Genomic DNA, 24,688 nt, shown 5'->3' with positions numbered 1-24,688 from the left:
CCGCGCTCAGCTGATGAATCACTACACCTCCATGTTGAAGGCCACTTGGAAGAAGCACTGATATAGCAATCGGCTTCAATGTCCATCACCAAGAGGGGCTCGGTAGCACTGAGCAAGCGGGCTGAGTCCGGAAGGACATAGCATCCAGATTGGGCTTCCGACAGATGGTGAGAGAATCAACACAAGGGAAAAACTTACTGATCTTGTCCACAGCAATCTACCTGTCACAGATTCATCTGTCCATGACAGCATTGGTAGCAGTGACCACCATACAGTCCTTGTGGAGACAAAGTCTTGTCTTCACACTGAGGACACCCTCCTTCGTGGTGAGTGGCTTGACCACAGTGTTAAATGGAATAGATTCAAAACAGATCTCGCAGCTCAAAACTGGGCATCTATGAGGCACTGTGGGTCATCAGCAACTGCAGAATTGTATTGCACCACAATCTGTAAATTCATGGCCACACCTCTAGCCAAGCTGTTCCAGCACAGAGACACTGGCATCTACCCAACAATGTGAAAAACTGCTCTGGTACGTCCTGTCCAGAAAAAGCAGGACAAATCCATTCAGGCCAATTACCACCCCATCAGTCTACACTCAATCATCAGCAAAGTGAGGGAAGATTTTGTCGACAATAATCTGCTCACCGATGCCCAGTTTGGGTTGTGCCAGGACCACTCAGCTCCTGATCTCGTTGCAGCCTTGGTCCAAACATGTACAAAGGAGCTGAATTACAGGTGAGGTGAGAGTGACTACCTTTCACAGCAAGGCAGCATCTGATGGAGTGCGGCATCAAGTAGCCCTTGCAATATTGAAGTCGATGCGAATATCGAAAACTCTCGATGAGCTGGACTCATATCTAGCACAAAGGAAGTGGTTGTTGGAGGTCAATCATCTCAGCCCCAGGACATCTCTGCAGGAATACCTCAGGACAGTGTCCTTGGCCCAACTATCTTAAGCTGCTTCATCAATGAACTTCCCTCCATCATAAAGGCCAGAAGTGGGAATGTTTGCTGATGATTACACAGTGTTCTGTTCCATTTGCAAGACATCAGAAAATGAAGCAGTCCATGCCCACATGCAGCAAGACCTGGATGACATTCAGTGTGGGGCTGATAATGGGCAAGTAACAATGGCACCACACAAGTGCCAGGCAATGGCTATCTGCAAAAAGCGAGAGTCTAACCACCTGCCCTTAACATTCACTGCCGCTGAATTCCCCAGCATTAACCCCTGGGGGTCATCGCTGATCAGAAACTGAACTCGCCCAGCCGCATAAAAAGTCTGGTAATAAGAACAGGCCAGAGGCTTGGTATTTTGCGGTGAGTGTCTCACCTCCTGACACCTAACGTCTTTCCAGCATCGACAAGGCACAAGTCAGGTGTGTGGTGGAATACTCTCCACTTGACTGGCTGAGTGCAGCTTCAGCAATCATCAAGAAGCTCGACACCATCCAGGACAAAGCAGGCCGCTTGATTGGCATCCCATCCACCACCTTCCACATTCACTGCTTCCACCACCGGTGCACCATGGCTGCAGTGTGTACCATCGACAAGATGCACTGCAGCAACTCGCCAAGGCTTTTTCAGCAGCACAAGCCATCCCACGAGCTCTAGCAATTAGCAGGACAAGGGCAGCAGAAGTTTGGGAATACTATCACCTGCAAGTTCACCTCCATGTTACACACCAACCTGACTTGGAAATATATCACCATTCCTTTTTCGTCACTGCGGCAAAATCCAGGAACTCCCTCCCGAAAAGCACTGTTGGAGTACCTTCACCACAAGACTGCAGCGGTTCCAGAAGATGGCTGACCAGCACCTTCTCAAAGGCAATCAGTGACGGACAATAAATGCTGTCCTCGAGCTCAAACATTGCGGATCTTTATAGCTGTTACTCACTTCTTTACCCACACAGCTGAACAGAAAATCCACAGCAGCAGCGGTGCGTTTACTGAGCTACCCGCAGTAATAACTCTGAATGCAAAGAGCATAGATGCATTTAAGGGAAAGCTACATAAACACAAGGAGAAAGGAATAGAAGGATATGCTAATAGGTCTAGATGAAGTGGGGTGGGACAAGTTTCACATGGAACATAAACCACAGCATGGTCCAGTTGGCCCAAATGGTCTTTTTCCTGAGCTGTAAATTGTAAGTAATTCTTAAAACACGAGCACCTGTAAAGTTTCACATCGAGTGAGCTGGAGATTTGTTGATACATGAAGCTATCAAACCCATCAGCACGCAAACCCAGGCCAACTCGTGGAACTGTGGCTCATCAATATATGACATTTTGTAACATCGATAGCCAAAAGGCGCTGGAGTGTTGCCAAGACATTAACCTGGAATGTCTGTACATGGCTATTTAATTGCACTCAACACAGTTAAATTACTAAAAATAACTAGTAAATACTGGATTATTGGAGCTGCAGCAATACCATTTGTATCCATTCATAGCCACGGAGGAGAGAAATGGAGATCGAATCCAGGGTGATAGTACCACTGTGAATTTCATTACTAACAAAAAAAAAAAAATTGATGGGCTTATAAATTGAGTACTTCGGCATTGTGGCCAGAAATCGGTTTAACATCTTGTTCCTTTTGCTTTGTGGAATTAAATACATTTACACCTTCCCCAAGTATTAAATGTCGTTGGAGTATCGTTAGTCTTGCAATACCTTATTCATGTTTGAATGGAGGTTGTGTTGGCAAGTTATTCAACCATTAGGGGAGCAGACGGAAGAGAAGCTGTCCAAGAACGACTAGGGTATCCACACGAAGCACTGAAGCTATGACAGCAAGCTAATGCCAGCTGTTGCTTTCCCTCCTCACCCAATTGTAGTGCCCAGAGTTCAGTGTGCTGAGATATTGCTTTTCTGCCTACAAAGTTTAACAGCAAGCCTAAAGCAGCAGTGATGAGTCCCATTACTGAACGACCTGCATAACTGAAGAGGATCTGTTGCAGCTATTGAATACAAACTGCTGTTCATTCACGAGGCAGATAGACTAACTAGGAAGCTAATCCAGGACTTTTTCTTCATTGGACTGAAATGGTGCAACAATGAATTACTGGCAAATTGGCCCTGAGTTTAGCAGATGTTACATCTTGTTGGATTGAATTGTCATTTGTACAAAGGCAGATCATTGGATACAGCTTATCAGTCCCAAGCTCTAGACATGCCTTCCTAAACATCTCTGTACCTTATCAATACATACCTCTGCCCAGACTTTTGGGCACTGGGCCAATATGCCATGGGACTGTCAGTTGTCCAAACACACCATTGAACATTTTAGATCTTATAACAGGTGCCTGAATGGCCCAGTCAATACATAGACATTACACAAGGGGAAAACACATTTCATAGGACTGAATCCCATATAAATGTTGCACAGGTCAGTGTAATTCTTGTTTGATGGAAATCAAGTTATGTTAAATGAAAAATAAGTAACCACTCAAATTTACAAGGTGACAAAACACAGCCCAATGTTAAACAGTTTATTTACTGTTGTGGGTTTCAGCTCTTTTTGCACAAAGTCACAAGCCTTCATTCCCGACAGTATATGGGCCTGATTATATAAATGCAAGTACTAAACACAAAGCTTGATCCCAGTCAGTTTAGTCACTCTCCCCTAAAGTGTGCTTGTCAAAAAGGTACACTCCCATGCCATTCTCAGGGGCTCCCAGTCTCTTCAGGTTGGTGATGTGATTTCCAAGCTTCTTGATCATCTTGACCTGTTCATCCAAGTAGTGGGTCTCCAGGAAGTCACACAACTGAAAGAGAAGAGGGAAATGAGTTATGGCCAGTAGCAGATATCAAGGCTCAGAGCATCCCCCCCCCCACCCACCCCCCAAAGTTAGGATTTTAATTCAGAGTGGAGAAGGATCAGGTAGGGCAATTGAAATTGATGTACATTTGCTCCAATGATCCAGTAGCTACTGTACAATGTGAGCTTAGATCCTGGAAACATTGGGACCCATTTATGTCTCAATGTCCACAGTAGGCCAACTTCATGGTCCTCTCCCCCACCCCCTGAAGAACCCAAGAGAGACCACCCCCCCCCCTCTTAAAAACAAAGCTATTGGGCATGGAGCACTTTTGAAACAGCTCAAGGATAGCAATGTTCCACCACCTCCAAGTTGCCCAGAAACCCACATGAGGAACTTACATGAGGGTCAGTGCTCCCAGTGGAGATTTTGTGCAGATCCAGCAGACTCTGGTTCACATTCTTCTCCATCTGCAGAGCTCTCTGCATCGCATCCAGACCATTGCTCCACTCATCCTGCTCTGGTTTCTGAAGAGGAAATTCATAGGCAGTTCACTTACAATGGAACAAACAAAATACAAAAGACAATACAAAGGAAAATAGGATTTAAAAAAAGCAACCAGAAGTCCATTTTACCATAAACAATGTCACAGGAATATAGAATGACTGAATTCCACTACCACAACCATGAAATCAATTGCTTTAGGAGGTATTTGAATCAATCAGGTCGAAGGGTATCCAGACAGAAGGCCACTAAATAATTGAACCAAACCTTGATGTCAGACAAGATGATCCATCCTCCACGGCGATTCTGGAATTGCATCAGTTTCTCAGCATGCTCACGTTCCTCATGTGACTGCTCCTTGAAGAACTCAGCAAAGTGACACAGGGCAACATCATCCCGGTCAAAGTAGAACGACTGCAGAGAGAAATTAAGACAGCCTATTTAGACCTTGATTTTCATATACAATGCAAGAGTTATTTTTCCCCCCCGAGTGAATGAATTCTTAAAAGATAGACAGCATTTGCAAACTAGCAAAATGCCATTGACTTCATCAATTGGAGTTGAGCCTCAGCTCCCCATTAGTACGATGAAAGTTTTTCCGTTGCTGGTTGAACATATAAAACTAAAGTTCAGGATTATATTTAATGTCCAGTCAAACTAAATTCTACTCCTGGATAAGCAATACCTCCTCTACTTTCTGGTCATTCACACAAGAGTGTGTCAGTCATCAGGTGCATGTGAAAGATCAAGGAGGAGAGATTGAGCAGACTGAGCCTCTATTCTCAAGGTTCGATGGATGAGAGGTGAGGTCATTAGGAATGTACAAAATTCTTACAGGACTTGAAGGATTGGATGCAGGGAGGATGGTTCCCCTTGCTGGACAGTCAAGAACCAGGGGTCATTGAGGACTGAGATGAGGAGGAATTTCTAAACTCAATGTGATGACTCTTTGAGCCTCCACAACTCCTGGAGTAGAGAATTCCAGTCAGAGTATATTCAAGAGCAATAGACTTTTGGATAGCAAAGGATATGGGGACAGTGCAGGAGGTGGAGTTGAGGTACAAGATTAGCAATGATCTGAGTGAATGACAGGAGTCAGCCATTGGTTCCTCAAGCCTTCGCCATGTTCTAAATACTACTGCAGGGAGCTCTCTGCAGTGTCCTGGCTAATATTTATCCCTCAACCAACACCATGAAAACAGATGATCTGATCATTATCTCATTTCAGTTTGTGGGAGCATCCTGTGCACTAATTGGCTGCTGCATTTCCCACATAACAGGTAACTACACTTAACTCCTTCATTGGCTACAAAGCACTTGGGATATTCCAAGGTAGTGAAAGGCATTATAGAAATGATGATTCTTCCATTCTAATCAAAGTTTGGACATGGAGTGAGAAAAATCCTCCACTCCAGTAGTTTACACAACAATAGTGCAAGAGATCTCAGCAGTGAGCAGGGCTCCAACAGCAGGATTCTCAGTACATCACCTCCAATTAATGAGAGCACTAGTGAGAACCTACCCACATGTCACTCACTGCAGTCCCCCACCTGAAACTGAACATTGTTTCAGGGCAACAGGCCCCTAACCAGGTTTGTGCTCTTCTGTCACACACTCAGGCAGCAGCTGAGCTGGTTTCCAATATTAAACCTCAATAGAGGGCAGCTGCTGTCGGGAGCAGTCCATGAACTCAACAAGAACCCCTGTATTACACACCTGAAGTTCTCACTGCCCAAAGATTCTGCTCCCCCAGGGAAGGAAGTCCAGAGGAATACAACATAAAGCCAATTCATTGAACTGGAGAATTAACAACTTTTCAGAATGCAGCAACAAGGAATACACAACTCACCATGGAGAGATAAACATAGGAGGAACAGAGCTCCATGTTGATCTGCTTGTTGACAGCAGCCTCACAGTCCTTGTGGTAGTTCTGACACACTTGGGAGGCCATCTTCACTATCTATATTTCACTATCCTCTGCACAGTTCTGAAACTCATACTGTCTTGTACAAGCTCCTGTATTTATACTATTGGAACAGCTGCATTCAAACAGGGTATGACATCACCAATGATGATTGACAATCCCTCAGAGCCAATCAGGAATCTTCCCTGAATTGAGGCACCAATTAACAAAGGAGAGGGGATTTGTAGGAGGGGTCTGGGGGAGATCAGTCTTGGTGATGTCACTGCCTTTGGGTTCCTTGAACGTCTTCAAATCTAAAAGTGTGCCGTTGTTTAACGCTCTCACTTGAATGAAATTATAATTTTCTACTTTCGCCAAAGGGGTTTTTCATAATCTGGCGAAGTTTGTTACTTGCAAGTTTCTGTGGCACTGAGACAATATTCAAAGCAATCAAATCGTCTTGGTGCATTTACAAACCAAGCATTGGCCAGTGGAATGGGAATTCCATCCTGTGGGTGGTGTGAACTGCCCCCAGTTCGAATACAGAGAATGGGCATGTGTCTGAGGATTGGCTACATGGGGGCATCAACAATCTTTCATTTTTATTCTCATGGAATGATGTCTGGTAAAATTCAATATATTGAGTGAGAATGAGAGGGAGTGAACATTACTGAACACATTGTCACCCACATCTCCATTTGATAGAGGGATTCAAAATCATGAGGTGTCTGGACAGAATTGATAGACAGGAACTGTTCCCATTGGCAGAAGGGTCGAGAACCAGAGGACACAGATTTAAAGTGACTGGCAAAAGAACCAAAGTCAACATGTTTCCACAGCGAATGGTTGGGATCTGGAATGCAATGCCCGAGAGGGTGGTGGAGGTAGACTCAATCGTGGCTTTCAAAAGGGAATTGGATAAGTACCTGAAGGAAAAATTAATAGCAGGGTTGCAGGGGAAGGGCGGGGGAGTGGGACTAGCTGAAGTGCTCTCGAAGAGAGCCGGCACGGGCTCGACAGGCCGAATGGCCTCCCTCTGTGCTGTACACATTTTATGATTCTATGATTTGCTCCGGCATGTTTTGGGGCAGGCTTGATGGACCAGCTGGTCTTTTCCTGCCCCTCAATTTGATGTGTTAGACGTGTCCTTTTACAGTAGGTTTTCAGTGACTCGAAAGAATATTTAAATCTGATTGAAATGATGAATATTTAAATCTGATTGAAATGATGAGGCTCAGATATGCTCTAACTGTCTGGCTCATCATAGATTCTATCAGCACAGAAAGAGGCCATTCGGCCCATCGTGCCTGTGCAGGCACTTTGGAAGAACGATCCAATTCGTCCCACTCCTCAGCTCCTTCCCCATAGCCCTGCAACTTTTGTCAAGTGTATATGCAATTCCCTCTTCAAAGTTACTGTTGAATCTGATTCCACCGCCCTTTCAGGCAACGCGTTCCGGATCACAACAACTCGCTGCGTTAAAATAATCGTCCTCATCTCTCCCCTCTGGTCATTGACCTTCGTGCTGGTGTATCCCAGAGATCCAAAGCCGTGACGTCTGATTTCAGTGCAGAAGTGGTTCAGTCCTGGATGAGCTGATGAGAGGTGTTCCCTTGGATTAAAACTCTGCTTTAGATGGGGCAGAGAGTGCGGCAGTGATTCAGATCCAGAGCCACCAATCACACCACAGGCACTACCCTTTCGGGGGAGATGCCACCAATGAGCACAGTTGACCAACCTGAATCAAACATGAGTCTGTACAACAATCCCTCAGTACTGCCCTTCAGACAGTGTGGCAATCCCTTAGTGCTGCTCCTCCGACAGTGAAGAATCCTGTGAGTATTGTCCCTCTGACAGTGCGGCGCTCCCTCAGTCCTGCCCCTCTGACAGTGCGGCGCTCCCTCAGTCCTGCCCTTCTGACAGTGCGGCACTCCCTCAGTGCTGCCACTCTGACAGTGCGGCACTCCCTCAGTACTGCCCCTCTGACAGTGCGGCATTCACTCAGTACTGTGTGTGTCTGTGTGTGTGTGCGCGTGTGTGGAGGCAGGGTCATTGAATACATTTAAGGTGGAGATAGATAGATTTTTGAACAATAGCGGAGTCAAGGGTAATGGGGAACAGGCAGGAAAGTATTGAGACCAAGATCGGACCAGTCATGATTTTACTGAATGGCGGAACAGGCTCGAGGTGCCAAATTGCATAGCATGTTATTATGTAAACCTCTCTGCCTCCTTTAAGACACTAAAATGTACCTGTGGTCTCACTGCCTTATGTGGCTGAACAAACGTGAACATTTTCACTTGTTGTATTATAGCGTTGCAACGCTAGATTGAAATGCATGAATAGAATTTGCAAGATATACTCTTATGTATTAATGCTTGGGAGTCACAAGACACCAGAGGGCGCCGCGGTCGGAGATCATCGGGCTGGACACACGTGGCATGTGTGCTTGATCACCTGTATATAAGCTGGGTGTCTTTGTCACACTGGCACTCTTGGGCTGGAATAAAGATGGATGATGTTGCACCTGAGTGAGTTTACAGGAACCAGATTTTTGAGTCGTTACATATACGTACAATTGAAATTAGATCTTCAACATGTCTGAATACCTATCGTAGATTGGGTATTGTACAATGAGAAGGGGTTAATTAATAGTCTTTTTGTGCGGGGTCCTTTAGGGAAGAATGATCATAACATAATTGAATTCTTTATGAAGATTGAAAGTGAATTTGTCCAATCCAAAACTAGGTCCTAAATCTAAACAGAGGAAACTATGAAGGTATGAGGAATGGCTATGATAGATTGGGAAGAGTCATTAAAAGGCATGATGGTGGATAGTCAATGGCTAACATTTAAGTAACGAATGCATGAATTGCAACAATTATACATTCCTTTCTGCTGCAGAAACACAAAAGGAAAAGTGGCCCAACCATGGTTTACACAAGAATATAAGGATAGTATTAGATCCAAAGAGGAGTCATACAAAGTTGCCAGAACAAGTAGCACTCCTGAGGATTGGGAGCAATTTAGTATTCAGCAAAAAAGGACCAAGAGATTGTTTAAGAGGAGGAAAATAGTGTGAGACTAAACTTGCAAGGATCATAAAAACCGACTGTAAAAGTTTCTCCCAGTCTGTAAAAAGAAAAAGATTAGTGAAGACAAATGTAGGTCCTTTTCAGTCACAAATGGGATAATTTATAATGGGGAACAAGGAAATGGCAGAACAATTAAATACTTTGGTTCTGTCTTTACAGAAGAGGACACAAATAACATCACAGAAATGCTAGGGAACTAAGGATCTCGTGAGCAAGAGAAATTAAAGGTAATGATTATTAGTCAGAAAATAGTGCTGGAGAAACTAATGGGACTGAAAGCTGATAAATCCCCAGGGCCTGATAATCTGCATCCCAGAGGAATAAAAGTGGTAGCCATGGAAATAGTGGTTGCATTGGTTATCATCGTCCAAATTTCTACAGATTATGGAACAGTTGCCGCAGAATGGAGGGTGGCAAATGTAACCCCACTATTTTAAAAAGGAAGGAGAAAGAAAACAGGTAACTGCAGCCCGGTTAGCCTAACATTAGTAGAATGTGATAAAGGGACACTTAGAAACTATCAACGGGATTAGACAAAGTCAATATGGATTTATGAAAAGAAAATTGTGTTTGACAAACCTACTGGAGTTTTTTTCGAGGATGTAACTGAGATTAGATAAGGGAGAACCAGTGGATGTCGTGTATTTGGATTTTCAGAAGGCCTTTGATAAAGTCCCACAAGAGGTTAGTGCGCAAAATTAAAGCACATGGGATTGGGGGTAATATACTGTGGATTGAAAATTGGTTAATTGATAGAAAACACAGTCGGAACAAACAGGTCTTTTCCTGGGTGGTGAGTCGTGACTAGTGGGATACCACAGGGATCGGTGCTTGGGCCCCAACTAATCACATTTCTAAATAGATTTGGAGGAGGAAACCAAATTTAATATTTACAATTTTTCCACAGTGCAGGAGCAAGAATGTCTTACTACAATTATACATGGCCTTGGTGAAACTACACCTGGTGTATTGTGCACAGGTTTGGGTCTCCTTAAGAGCGCAGCGAAGTTCCACCAGACTGATTCCTTGGATGGAAAGATTGTCGTATGACGAGAGAATAGCTTGACCAGGCCTGTATTCACCAGAAGAGTGAAAGGGGATCTTATTAAATCATAAAATTCAGACTGGTTTGGAGAGATTGGATGTGGGGAGGAAGTAGCCCTTTGCTGGGAAGTTGAGAATAAAAAGTCACAGGCTCAGAATATGCTGTAGGAAATTTAGCACAAAGATAATAAATGTTTTCACTCAGGATGGGGAAACTGGGGAAGTATTGACTGCAGAAGGCAGTGGAGCCCAATTGCTGAATATATTTAAGGATGTGAGATATCTTGATACAAAAGGCATCAAGGGCGATGGGGTAAAAGCATGAACATGGTGGTGGTAAAGGATTAGTTATGATCATATTTAATGGTGGTGCAGTCTTTACAGAACCAAAATGGACAACAACTGCTCTTATTTATGTTTTTATGAATATAACTGTCAATAGATTGAAATTACCCCAGCAACGAGCAAAATTATAGGACTATTAACACTGGTAGAAGGGACGAGAACCAGCAGACACAAATTTAAGACAATTGGCAGAAGAACCACAGCTGACACGAGGATAAACTTTTATGCAATGAGTGGTTAATATCTGGATTGCACTGTCCGAGAGGGTGGTGAAGACATTTTCAATCATAGGATTTAACAAGTACATGAAGGAAAAACATTGCAGGGCAACAGGGAAAATGCAAGGGAGTAGGACGAGCTGAAGTGCTCTTGGAGAGCCAGCTGAGTGGTTACAGCACAGGAGGCCAATGTATGATTGTTGCATAGCCTAGTGCAATACTTGTGCTGCAAACAAGTTACAGTAAATGGAAAATAAGCAACCACTAATTGCAAGGAGACAAAACCCAGTCCAATATTGAACAGTTTATTTACAGTTGATTACATTTCACATCAAGAGCCCAGGTCTCAGCCTGTACAAATCCATCATTTTATGTAGGACAGAGTCTCACACATATTGTATAAACAAGAGTACTGATCAGAAGCATCAGTCACTCTCCCCCAAGGTGTGCTTATCAAACAGGTACTCTCCCAGGCCATTCTCAGGGGCTCCCAGTCTCTTCAGGTTGGTGATGTGATCTCCAAGCTTCTTGATCATCTTCACTTGTTCATCCAAGTAGTGGGTCTCCAGGAAGTCACACAACTGAAGGAGAAACAGAAAGGAGTTATGGCCAGTAGCAGATATCAAGGAACATTGGAGCTTACTGCTTGAGAGTTGGGATTTTAGTCCTCTTGGACTCAAGGATAGTTAAGTGGTGCAATTGAAATTGATGGAATTACTGCATCATTTAGATGAAAACTTGCTTTACAAAAATGTTCTGGGATCAGACACTTACAAAATCTTCCCTGAAATAGACCCAACACAAAGCTATTGGGCACAGAGATCTTTTTAAATTAAGTTCAAGGACAGCAACTTAACCAAAAGCCCACATTGAAGCATTGGGAAACTTACATGAGGGTCAGTGCTCCCAGTGGAGTGTTTGTGCAGATCCAGCAGACTCTGGTTCACATTCTTCTCCATCTGCAGAGCTCTCTGCATGGCCTCCAGACCATTGCTCCACTCATCCTGCTCTGGTTTCTGAAGAGGAAAGTCAGATTAAACTAAGTTTTTTTTTGTCTTTAGATGCTCTGATAATGACTCCACGAGGCAATGTATTGTACTTTAACTGTAGTGACCTTAGTTCATTTAATGTGTCATATATCTTACATTATTATATATAACTGTATCCTAACATACTATACATGACTGATAAGATATGACCTGTAACCACCAGCATACCTTACCACCAGGTGTGCACTTGCAAGAGACAGGTATACAAGGACAGGTCTCAGGCAAGTGCAGCATTCCAGAGCTGTGAAATAAAAAGGTACAGGTCCAGAGTGACCTTGACTTCACTACATGCTTTGTGAGAATCTGTACTGAGGGGACAGGACTTTACAGTGGCGACAAGTTACGGGATTACAGAATGGCAAACAACGGATTAGATGAAAAGTACAATGCTGGAGACAATTGGGAGGGATTTATAGAAAGGCTCCAGCAAAGCTTTGTAACAAAAGACTGGTTAGGAGACGACAAAGCAGACAAGAGAAGAGCTCATCTCTTGACCAGCTGTGGCTTGAAAACATACGCTTTAATGAAGGATCTGCTGGCACCCAAGTCATTTGAAGAATTGAGCACACTGGTAAGAGACGACCTGAAGCTGGCAAGCAGCCGACACATGGCCAAACACAAGTTCTACAACTACAGACGCTGTGTGGGCCAGAGCATACCCAACTTTGTGGCAGAACTTGAGGTTGGCTAGTCTGGGAGTTCTCCGATGAACTGAGGAGAGAAATGCTGAGAGACTTTTCATTGAAGGAATAGGCCAAGCAGGCATATTCCAAAAGCTCAGAGACCAAGAACTTGACCTTAGAGGCAGCAGCACTGGTTGCAGACATTCTTGGTGGGAGAAGAAGAAACAAGGTTGATTTACAATGCAGGTACGACAACTAACAAAATATCAGAACAAGTAGTTCACAGCATTAAACAAGCTGCTCCCCCACAGACCAAACTGTGAGAACAGGCTCTCGACAGCAGGCAGTGGTACAAGAAGCCATCAAGGGCCACAGAAAAGGACATTCACACATCAACCCACAATGCGAGCAATCAACTACAAACTGAGAGAAGCTCAAGAGATCAGCCAGACACAGCTCATTCTTTGGGAACAATGGAAGCGGTCTGTGCTGGAGGTGTGGGGGTGGGCACTCAAGGGGGTGTCAATTTCTGCAGGCTGTTTGCAGGAACTGTGAATATACAGGGCATTTCGCCCACTTATGCAAAAAACAGCTCGGCTGGTATACAAATCGGATGGGTCGGAAAGCGGACCAGAAGACGGTGGGGACAGTATCCGGGACACCGATGTACAGCGGGTCAACATGATCAGGGCCGCTGCTCCTACAACAGGACGCCACCTATAAATGATGAGGATCTGACTCAATGGGATACCCATCAACATGGAGCTGGATACAGGAGCGAGTCAATCTCTCATGGGCCCTCAACAATTTGAGCAACTGTGGCCGCATAAAAGACAGACCAAAACTCAAGGGTCGACACCAAACTAAAGACCTATACCAAAGAAATCGTACTAGTCCTCAGCAGCGCCATGCTCTCTGTCACACACAAAGGGACAGTGAACAGACTTCCCTGTGAATTGTCCCCAGAGACCCCCCAGCACTGCTGGGGAGAAGCTGGCTGGCAAAACTAAGCTGAAAATGGGATGATGTCCATGCTATGTCATTAGAGGGACGGACCTCCTGCTCAACAGTTATAAAGCAATTTGAACATCTTTCAGCCAGGTGTGGGCACTTTCAAAGGGGCCAAAGTCAAAATCTACATCACAGGATGCTCAACCGCTCCATCACAAGGCCAGAGCTGTACCCTGTGTGATGAGGGAAAAGATTGAACACGAACTAGGCAGGCTTCTGCAGGAAAGAATTATATCACCTGTGGAATTTAGCGTCTGGGCAAGTCCCATCGTCCCAGTCATGAAGTCTGATGGATCTGTACGAATCTGTGGGGACTACAAATCTACCATAAACAGAGTCTCCCTACAGGACCAGTACCCACTGCCCAGAGTGGAGGACTTATTTGCCACATTGGCTGCAGGTAAACTTCTCAAAACTAGAGCTCACATCTGTATATATGATGCAAGAATTGACCAAAGAATCCAAGCTACTCACCATCAACTAACAGAGGCCTTTTCATGTACAATCGACGCCCATTCAGTATCAGGTCGGCAGCTGCCATATTCCAGTGCAACATGGAGTCTACTCAAATCCATCCCGGGGACGGTTGTATTGCAAGACGACATACTCATCACGGGCAGGGACACCGACTCCCATCTCCATAATTTGGAGGAAGTACGAAAGCGGTTGGATCAGGTCTGCCTATGAGTCAAGAAATCAAAGTGCCTGTTTCTCGCACCAGTGGTTGAATTTTTGGGCAGAAGGTTTGCCACTGATGGAATCTGCCCAATAGTGTCCAAAACAGAAGCAATTCGCCTGGCACCCAGGCCCCAGAACTGCACGCCTTTCTCAGGCTACTCAATTATTTTGGGAACTTTATGCAGAACTTGAGCACGCTGCTGGAGCTTCTCCATGTGCTACTCAGGAAGGGGTGTGATTGGTTTTGGGGGTGGCAGGGATGCACCTTCAATAAAGGCACACAACCTTCTGTGTTCCAACAGTGTTTTGAGTCTTTGATCCATTTAAAAAGCTAGTTCTCACATGCGATGAGTCAGCGTATGGGGTCGGGTGCATTTTGCAACATGTCAATAGTGCGGGCAAATTACAACCCATAGCTTATGCCTCCAGGTCACTTTCGCGTGCGGAGCGCGGGTACAGAATGGTAGAGAAGGAGGCGCTCGCGTGCGTGTACAGTGTCAAAAAGATGCACTATACCTTTTCGGAGCGAAGTTAGTGTTAGAAACCGACCACAAGCCCCTCACATCCAAGAGCAAGGCAATAAACGCTAACGCCCCAGTGAGAATTCAACAGTGGGCACTCATGCTGGCGTCGTACGACTATACCATAAGGCACACAGACAACTGTGCCGACGCGATCAGCAGGCTACCCCTGGTGACCACGGAAGGGTCTGATGACGAGGACGAAGATAGTCATGGCAATCAATGCTTTGGAGTCCACAGGTTCGCCAAATCAGAGCCTGGACGGCCAGCGACCCCACACTATCCTTCGTAAAAAGATGTGTCCTAACTGGTGACTGGCTCGCGATGACTGCCCCGAGGAATTAAACCCTTTCACAGGCGCATGCATGAGCTATCACTACAAGCAGACTGCCTGATGTGGGGCAGCCGAGTAGACATGCCTCTGCGAGGCAGAGAGGCATTTGTCTGGGAGCTCCACTGCGAGCACCCGGGGATCATTATGAAGGCCATAGCCAGATCCCACATCTGGTGGCCTGGTGTTGACGCGGACTTGGAGCTCTGCGTACGAAGGTGCACCATTTGTGCCCAGCTCAGCAATGCCCCCAGGGAGGGTCTCCTGAGCCCCTGGGCCCTGGCCTACCAAACTGTGGTCGCGGGTGCACATCGACCACTGGAGAACCTTCACCACTGGAGAACCTTGCAACTACGTTTGCAATGCACGGAATCCCTGACATATTGGTCAGTGACAATGGTCCGTGCTTCACCAGCACAGAATTCCAAGATTTTTTAATTGACCATGGCATAAATCACATCAAGCCGGCCTCCAACAGCCAGGCGGAGAGAGGAGTGCAAATCATTAAACAAGGCATGCTTAAAATACAAGGTCGCATGCTACAGGATCACCTGTCGCGACTGCTGCTGGCATACAGATCTCGTCCGCACTCATTGACTGGGATCCCCCTGTGCAACTGTTGATGTTAAAGACTTTAAAAACAAGGCACTCATTAATCCTCCCAGACATGCATGAAATCGTTGAGGCAAAGCGCCATAAGCTGATTGAATAGCATGACAGAAATTCGAGGGGGAGATGGAATGAGATAGGGGACAAAGTGTTTGTACTAAACTATGGCAGGGGTCCCAAATGGCTTGCAGGGACAGTACCGGGCAAGGAAGGAAACAGGCTACTGGTAGTACAAATGGACAATGGCAAAACCTGCCAGAGGCATGTAGGCCAAGTCAAAATTAGATTTACCAACAACACTGTGGAACCAGAGGGGCAGACTACAATGTGGAACTCGCATCACAACTGATGGACAGATGGAGAGAACAACCTGAGGAAAGGGCAATCGCAACAGACAGCCCAGGCAAAATACCAGCAACCACACCCAAAGAAAAACAGACACCAAGGCAAACAACTGAACCACAACTCAGACGCTCCATGCTAGAGCACAGACCACCTGAGACTGAACCTATAAAGACAACAAGACCTTGGGGGGAGGGTGATTATATATAACATACTATACATGACGAATAAGATTGACCTGTAACCACCAGCATACCTTACCACCAGTGATGCACTTGCAAGAGACAGGTATACAAGGACAGGTCTCAGGCAAGTGCAGCATTCCAGAGCTTGAAATAAAGGTGTAGGTCCAGAGTGACCTTGACTTCACTACATGCCTCATGTGAATCTGTACTGAGGGGACAGGACTTTATTTAATGGAACTCGAGGTGGTGAGGATCACACCTGGTGACCTGCCTTCTGTACTGCGCCTGGCGCACCTGTACAGGTAACCTGCAAGTCTGACTGCAGTGCCCTCTGGTGGCACATATGTAATAGTACAAACAGTAAAAACACATTTGTAAATAGGACAGTATTGAAGGAAATTAGGGATGAAAAAATGAAATCAGAAGTTTAGGTTACCATGAACCAATATGTTAGAATATTGAATTACTGCATTAAGTCAACTAACGGTGTCAAATTTATGAGGTGAACAGCATAGATGTATTTGAGGGGAAGCTAAATAAGTACATGAGGGAAAAAGGATTAGAACGACATGTTGCTGGATAAAGCAAGGTGGGAGGACGACATCTGGAGCCTGATCACCAGCATGGACCAGTTTGTCCAAATTGCTGGTTCCTGTGGAATTGGAACCAACTCCTTTACAATGTATTGTGAACAATCAGTCTAAGGGAAGCCAAACAGAAGGGCCCTCGTTTATGGAGCCAAACCTTGATGTCTGCCAAGATGATTCGGCCTCCACGCCGATTCTGGAATTCCATCAGTTTCTCAGCATGCTCACGTTCCTCATGTGACTGCTCCTTGAAGAACTCAGCAAAGTGACGCAGGGCAACATCATCCCGGTCAAAGTAGAAGGACTGCAGAGGGATCAGAAGAGTAGTTGATTATTGCATAGCAGACCCATCAGCATGGGCACTGTACATGAAGCCAAACTCATTTTTCTTGCTTCAAGAGCTCAGTCTCACTGAACTTGTATGTATATTTATGGAAACTAGAACCTACTCAATTAACCTGGTAAATACATTGGATAATCTCAGCTCCAGCCATAGGGAAACCTAACCTGAGAAATATGAACAGGAGTAGACCACACAGCTCAGAGCCTGTTCGACCATTTAAGATTATGGCTGATCTGATCATGGACTCATCCCCACATAACCCCTTAGCATTTAAGAAACTGTATTACAGTCTTAAATTTATTCAATGTCTCAGCTTTCCACAGCTCAGGCAGTGAATTCCACAGATTGACAACGCTCAAGATATTTCAGTTCTAAATGGGCAGCCCCTTATTTTAAGATCATGCCCTCTAGTTGTAGTTTCCCCATCAGTGGAAACATCCTCTCTATCCACCCAGTCAAGCCCCCTCAATCGTATACACTTAAGAATGTGGTGAACTTATTGAATTCCAAATGAGTAGAGGCACCCACCACACCCCACCCCCCTCCGCTCCTGCTGTACTGCGGCACTTGGCAATCTTGCTCTATTTCAATAAACATTTGCTCTTTGATTCTTGTTCTGCTAAAGTGCATGACCTCACTTTCCTACAGTCAAATTTTTGCCCACTCACTTAGCCTACCTATGTCCTTCTGCAGAAGTGTGTTCTCCTCACACATTACTGATACAAAGTTGGGAGGAACAAACTAGGCAACATAACCGACTTGGAAGGAGGGACAGAATGTAATATAGATTGTAAATAGTTGGGGTCCCAGCACTGATCCTTGCGGCACTCTACTAGATCCTGGTTGCCAACCAGAGAATGAACCATTTATCCTGACTCGGTTCTTTAGCCAATCCTCTATCAATGCTAATATATTACCCCCAAAGCCTGTGAACTTTCATCTTGTGCAGTCATCTTTTGTGGCACCTTCTCAAATACCTTCTGGAGGTCCAAATACAAAACAGCCACTGGTTCACTTTCATCCACCCTGTTCATTACATCCTCAAAGAATTCCAGCAAATTTGTCAAACACGACTTCCCCTCACAAATCCATGCCGACTCTGCCTGATCAAATTTTGCTTTTCCAAATGTCCCTGCGATGTTAATAATGGACTCCAACATTTTCCCTATCAGATATTAGGCTAACTGGTCAAAAGTTTTTTATTTAAAAAAAAAGGGGCATTACATTTGCAGCTTTCCAATCTGCTGGGACCTCCCCAGAATCCAGGTAATTTTGGTAAATTATAACCAATACATCCACAATCCCTGCTTCTCAAGGCCCAAGGATGCAAGCCATCAGGACATAATTGAGCCCAATTATCTTACTGAGTACTACTTCCTCAGGTGATTGTTATTGCATTAAGTACCTCCCCCCAATAGCCCCTTGACTATCCACCATTGGAATGTTATTGTCTTCCACTGTCAAAACAGACACAAGATATTTGTTCAGATTTTCTGCCATCTCTATGTTGCCCATTACTAATTCCCCAGTCTCATCCTCTTACGTGATTTAGAAAAATTTGCAGGCTATGGAAACAGTTGTATCGCTCCACCCAACATTCAGCAAGGCACAATGGACTGAATGGCCTCCTGTGCTGCATCACTCCATAATCACCAATTCAGCTTTGATTGAACATGCTTAAGACTGGAACCTGAATCTTGGCACCCAATATTCATTGTAGCTCTGGAAATTAGGTGAAGGAATTGCCACAAGATTTATACCCTGGTCACCAGTAGCATGCTCCAATAATAATTGTTTATTAACCCAAATACATTTTGTACAGGCTAGTTGAGAGGCAGTAAAAGCAACTGCCTAAACTAGATCTAGTCCCAATGCAGAATTCATATATAAAAAAAAAAGAAAAACTAACCGAGTTTTACTGGCTGCATTCATGCCAAGGAATTAAAACTACCACAAGCAGCATTAATTTGACAGTCTACACAAATCAAAGCATTGTAGAGGAGAACCAGGGACCACAGAATAAAAGTTAGGAGAACCCCTCAGAATTTGAGGGTGCTTGGTGAAGGTCACAGGGGTTAAGGGAGAGTCCACTGAGCACAGACAATTGATGATTAACTATCTGCTTTATGATTGCAAAAAGTTAGAGGAAAGACAGAAGGATACAAACTGGTACTTAAAATTAGTGGCAAGAAATACTAGGAACAGGAGGGAAGCAGAAACATTTATAACACTTTCTTCCCATCCTCCCCGTGGAGGTGAGGGATGGCTGAGAAAGAAAGTGTTTCAGATTTCCACCACACTGGTGGGAAAGAATACTTCCTGACATCCCTCCGAAATGGCCTAGATTTATTTTTATGACATCACCCATTGAACCAGCAAGGTAAGGAAAATCCATGCAGTGATTTAGAATGAGGATACAAATTCTGAATTCCTTGCATTGTGTACAGAATGTATTCCAAATAAACTTCATCAAGCTCAAGATCCCAGGAAAAAAAAGAATCAAAATAATCAGATGATACAGCTGCTGCAAGAAACAAAGAGAATTTGTTAATAAATACAAATTAAGATAAATTGGATCATATTATAGCTTTAAAGTGAACTCACTGCATAGATTCAGGGCTGGGGGAAGGTGGGCAGAAAGAGAGAAATAGGTGGGCTGGGTACAGCACAGGATTTCATAAATTCACATTACATAGTCTCCATTGTAAAGTGGCAAAAAATACAAAACTCACCATAGAGAGATAAACATAGGAGGAATAGAGCTCCATGTTGATCTGCTTGTTGACAGCATCCTCAGAGTCCTTGTGGTAATTCTGACACACTTGAGAAGCCATCTTAATATTTTATTTTTCCAAAGTAAAAACTTTTTAGAAGTACAAAGATAACATTTCACTAATATCAAACTCCAATATTTATACTGAGGGATAATCCAGGGTGTGGCACTCTTGATGATGAGTGACAGTCATCAATACCCAATCAGAAGTTGTATCTTCTCAGAGCACCAATCAAGTAAAGGGAGGAGGGAGATGGACTCCCAGAGCCAATCAGATCTTTGAAGAATGAGCATCATTGGCTGACATCTCAATGAGGATCTCAATTGTCCGAACTTTCCTCAAACACAGGTCAAATATCCAGAGTCACAGGTTTAATTGGATTCTCTATTCTTTGGGCATTTTAATTCAGCTATCGGAAACACTTAAACCATAAGTGCTCCCTTTATAAGGGGGAATAAACTGTCAGATCCACATTATGACACAACTAGCATAAAAACTTTAAAAATTTACATTATTTCCTTGTATCCACGCTGCGCTCCCCTCCCTCTGGTGCCCTCCGATGACGGAAAGCCTCAAGCATACCGGCAGACACCGCGTGCTCCCAATCCAGGGATACCCGGGCACGGATATAGCCGCGGAACAAAGGCAGGCAGACAGAGAGAACACCCTATCGACCGTGCTCTGCCTGGACCAGTTAATGGCCACCTGGAAAGGTTCATTGAATCCTCTGTTGTTTGCGATTCAGTGTCTTTTTAAGAGTTCTGGATTGTTCAGTAGGTTGATCATTTGCAGGTATCTGCGGGTTTGAAGCAACATCCAAACAACTCATTGGATATTTGTCTGATAGACTGAGGCGATAGACAGAGAAGTCGAGAAAGGGAAGTGAAGTGACAGAAATGGACCATGTGAAGGTGAGTGAAGGGTGGAAATTGGGAACATAGTGAATTAAATGTTCCAGTTTATTGTGAGAGCAGGAAACAGCACCGATATTATCAATGTGCTGGGAAAAGAGGTGAGGGAGGGGCCATGGTGGGATTTAATACAAGGATAAGAATCTTGAATTTGAGGCGCTGTCAGACCGGGAGCCAATGATGGTCCACAAGCACAGGGGTCATGGGTGAGTGGGACTACGTGTGTGTTAGGATACGGGCAGCAGAGTTTTGGATAAGCTTAAGTTTATGGAGCATGTAAGGCCAGCAGGAGAGCATTGAAATAGTCAATTCTAGAGATAAAAAGGCACAGATGAGTGTTAACCATTGGCGCAGTTCTGAGCTCAGAGCGAGGAATACCTGCAGCTGAACCCATCATCATAGGCAGTCACTCAGCATCGAGGAAGACTTGCTTTCACTCCTAAAGTGAGTTCGTTGGTGGCTGAACAGTCCAACATGAAAGCCACAGACCCTGTCACAAATGGGACAGATATTCGTCGGGGGAAGTGGGTGGGTGGCACTGATATACCACACGTTCCTTCTGTGCCTGACCTCTTCACGCTCGCAGGGTTGAGATTCGAAGAGCTCAACGCCCTCCCGGATACACTTTTTCCAACTAGGATGGACTTTGGCCAGGGTCTCCCAGGCATCAGTGGTGCTGTCGCACTTCATCAGAGAGGTTTTGAGGGTGTCCTTGTAACGTTTCCACTGCTCAACTTTGGCTCGTTTGCCATAAAGGAGTTCCTCATAGAGCAGTTGCTTAGAGAGTCTCATGTCTGGCATGTGGACTAAGTGGCCTGCCCAGAAAAGCTGATCGCATGTGGTTAGTGCTTCAATGCTGGGGATGTTAGCCTGCGCGAGGACACTGATGTCGGTTCATCTGTCCTCCCAGGGAATTTACAGCATCTTACGGAGGCATCTTTGGTGATATATCTCCAGCGACGAGATGTGCCTTCTGTAAGTCGTCCATGCCTATGATCCATACAGTAGTCCTGTAGAGCGTGAGCTTGGTGGTAGGTTTGAGGGCCTGGTCTTCGAACATTCCTTTCCTCAGGCAGCTGAAGGCTGCACTGGCGCACTGGAGGCGATATTGAATCTCCGCATCGATGTCTGCCTTTGTTGACAGGAGGCTCCCGCGGTATGGGAAGTGGTCCACATTGTCGAGGGCCACGCCGTGAATCTTGATGTCCGGGGGGCCGTGCTGTGCGGCGAAGACAGGTGATGGAGGCACTTTCCCTTATGGATGTTAAGTGCAAGGCCCATGATTTCATATGCCTCAGTGACGACATCGACTATATCCTGGAGTTCAGCCTCAGAATGTGCGCAGACGCAGGCGTCGTCCGCATACTGCAGTTCAACGACAGAGGTTTGGGTGGTCTTGCACTGGTCTGGAGAGGGCATAGGTTAAACTGCTTCCCACTGATTCTGTAGTTTAGTTCCACTCCAGCAGGAAGCTTGTTGACAGTAAGGTGGAGTTGGCAGCGAGGAAGATTGAGAAAATCTTTGGTGCGATGAAGCAGCCCTGTTTGACCCAGCTTCGGACGTGGAATGGGTCTGTAACAAATCCGCTGATTAGGATCACGGCATGCATGTCGACGTGGAGCAGGCGAAGAATGTTGATAAACTTTTGGGGGTATCCAAAATGGAGGGAGGACGCTCCATAAGCCCTCACGGTCGACAGTCTCAAAGGCCTTTATAAGATCAAAAAATGCCATGTATAAGGGCTGGCATTGCTCCCTGCATTTTTCCTGCAATTGGCGTGCTACAAAGATCATGTCCGTTGTTACCCGTAGGGGACGAAATACACACTGTGACTCCGGACGGAGCTCCTCGGCCACAGGGAGAACACAGTTGAGGTGAACAGAACCACATCCCTGTGCAGCATGTTAAGTTTATACAGAACCTTGGCTAGACAACACTTGGAGTATTGCGCACAGTTCTGATCTCCATAGAATTATATAGAAAGTTAGAATTAATAATCTAAGAGAGACTTCAAAGAAACTTCTTTACTCAGAGAGTGTTCAGAATTTTTAACTCGCTATCAAAAGGAATAGTTGAGACAAAAAGCATAGACAGTGTTTAAGGTGAAGCTGAATAAACACATGAGGGAGGAAGGATTGGCAGGATATGCTGATAGGGTTAAATGAAGTTGGGAGGAGGCTCAGTGTGTGAATCAAGTCCTCTCAGTACTTCGCTCTCCATGCTCATGATTGAAAGACAATTAAATCGATCTTGTCCCATTCGTTTCCTCACCTCATCCTAGATGCGTTTTACGTTCAAGAAGAACCGCTCACCACTGCAATTTGCCAGGCTGAATGGCATTTTTCTGTGCTGTAAATTCTATGTAATTCTTAAAACAAGGGCATCTGTAAAGTTTTTCACATCGAGTGAGCTGAAGAATTTGTTTTATCTGAAACATGAAGCCGTGAAACTCATCAGCACGCAAAACCCAACATGACTTGTAGAATTGTGACTCATCAATGTATGAATTGTGGTGACATCGATAGTCCAAAAGTGCCATTGAGAGATGCAAAGAGTGCGGTAACATCGTGGTTAAGTTACTGGACAAGTAATTCAGAGGCCTGGACTAATAATCCAAAGTCCCACCATGGCAGCTGGGGAATTGAAATTCAGTTAATTAAATTAAAATCTGGAATAAAAGGCTAGTATCAGTAATGTTGCCCAGGGAGCTGTCGGATTGTCATAAAAACCAATCTGCTTCACTAATGTCCTTCAGGAAGGAAATCTGGCCGATATGACTCCAAACCTAAAAAAATGTGGTTGAGTCTTAACTGCCCTCTGAAATGGCCAAGCAAGCCGATCAGTTATAACAAACCGTTACGAGAAACAATAATTCGAATAAAACAGGATGGACAACCCGGCATTGACCTCGGCACCGGCTTCTGACATGACAATGGTACACCCAGCCCAGTCGACCCTGCAAAGTCCTCCTCACTAACATCTGGTATCTTGTGCCTAAATGGGGAGAGCTGTCCTACAGGTTAGTCAAGCAACAGCCCGACATAGTCATAAGCACAGAATCATACCTTTCGGCCAATGTCCCAGATTCCTCCTTCACCATCCCTGCGTATGTCCTGTCCCACCAGAAGTGGCGGCTCAGTGGTATACAGTCGGGAGGGAGTAGCGGTAGGAGTCCTGAACATTTAATCTGGAACCTATCAAGTCTCATGGATTTAGGTCAAGCTTGGACATGGAAACCTCCTGCTGATTACCACCTACCGCCCTCCCTCAGCTGATGAATCAGTACACCTCCATGTTGAAGGCCACTTGGAAGAAGCACTGATATAGCAATAGGCTTCAATGTCCATCACCAAGAGGGGCTCGGTAGCACTGAGCAAGCGGGCTGAGTCCTGAAAGACATAGCATCGAGATTGGGCTTCCGACAGATGGTGAGAGAATCAACACAAGGGAAAAACCTACTGATCTTATCCACAGCAATCTACCTGTCACAGATTCATCTGTCCATGACAGCATTGGTAGCAGTGACCACCACACAGTCCTTGTGGAGACAAAGTCTTGTCTTCACACTGAGGACACCCTCCTTTGTGGTGAGTGGTTTGACCAGTGTTAAATGGAATAGATTCAAAACAGATCTCGCAGCTCAAAACTGGGCATCCATGAGGCACTGTGTCATCAGCAACTGCAGAATTGTATTGCACCACAATCTGTAAATTCATGGCCACACCTCTAGCCAAGCTGTTCCAGTACAGAGACACTGGCATCTACCCAACAATGTGAAAAACTGCTCTGGTACGTCCTGTCTAGAAAAAGCCAGACAAATCCATTCAGGCCAATTACCGCCCCATCAG

At 45.0% G+C, this 24,688-nt stretch overlaps 2 protein-coding genes across 2 annotated transcripts; both read right to left on the bottom strand.

The window, feature by feature from the left end:
* Positions 1-3,617: 3,617 nt before the first annotated feature.
* On the bottom strand, positions 3,618-6,222 carry LOC139262585 (ferritin, higher subunit-like). Its single transcript, XM_070877746.1, has 4 exons — positions 6,121-6,222; positions 4,539-4,685; positions 4,169-4,294; positions 3,618-3,773 (listed from the first exon to the last, which is right to left on the bottom strand). The coding sequence occupies exons 1-4, from the start codon at positions 6,220-6,222 to the stop codon at positions 3,618-3,620; spliced, it is 531 nt and encodes a 176-aa protein (XP_070733847.1).
* A 5,079-nt stretch (positions 6,223-11,301) lies between these two features.
* On the bottom strand, positions 11,302-19,989 carry LOC139262214 (ferritin heavy chain-like). Its single transcript, XM_070877360.1, has 4 exons — positions 19,888-19,989; positions 16,970-17,116; positions 11,767-11,892; positions 11,302-11,457 (listed from the first exon to the last, which is right to left on the bottom strand). The coding sequence occupies exons 1-4, from the start codon at positions 19,987-19,989 to the stop codon at positions 11,302-11,304; spliced, it is 531 nt and encodes a 176-aa protein (XP_070733461.1).
* Between the last annotated feature and the right edge of the window lie 4,699 nt (positions 19,990-24,688).

This window comes from Pristiophorus japonicus, chromosome 4 (assembly GCF_044704955.1).
Source record: "Pristiophorus japonicus isolate sPriJap1 chromosome 4, sPriJap1.hap1, whole genome shotgun sequence".
Taxonomy (NCBI): domain Eukaryota; kingdom Metazoa; phylum Chordata; class Chondrichthyes; family Pristiophoridae; genus Pristiophorus; species Pristiophorus japonicus.
Note: the sequence above shows the minus strand (reverse complement) of the source record. Positions and strands in the feature narration are given on the sequence as shown.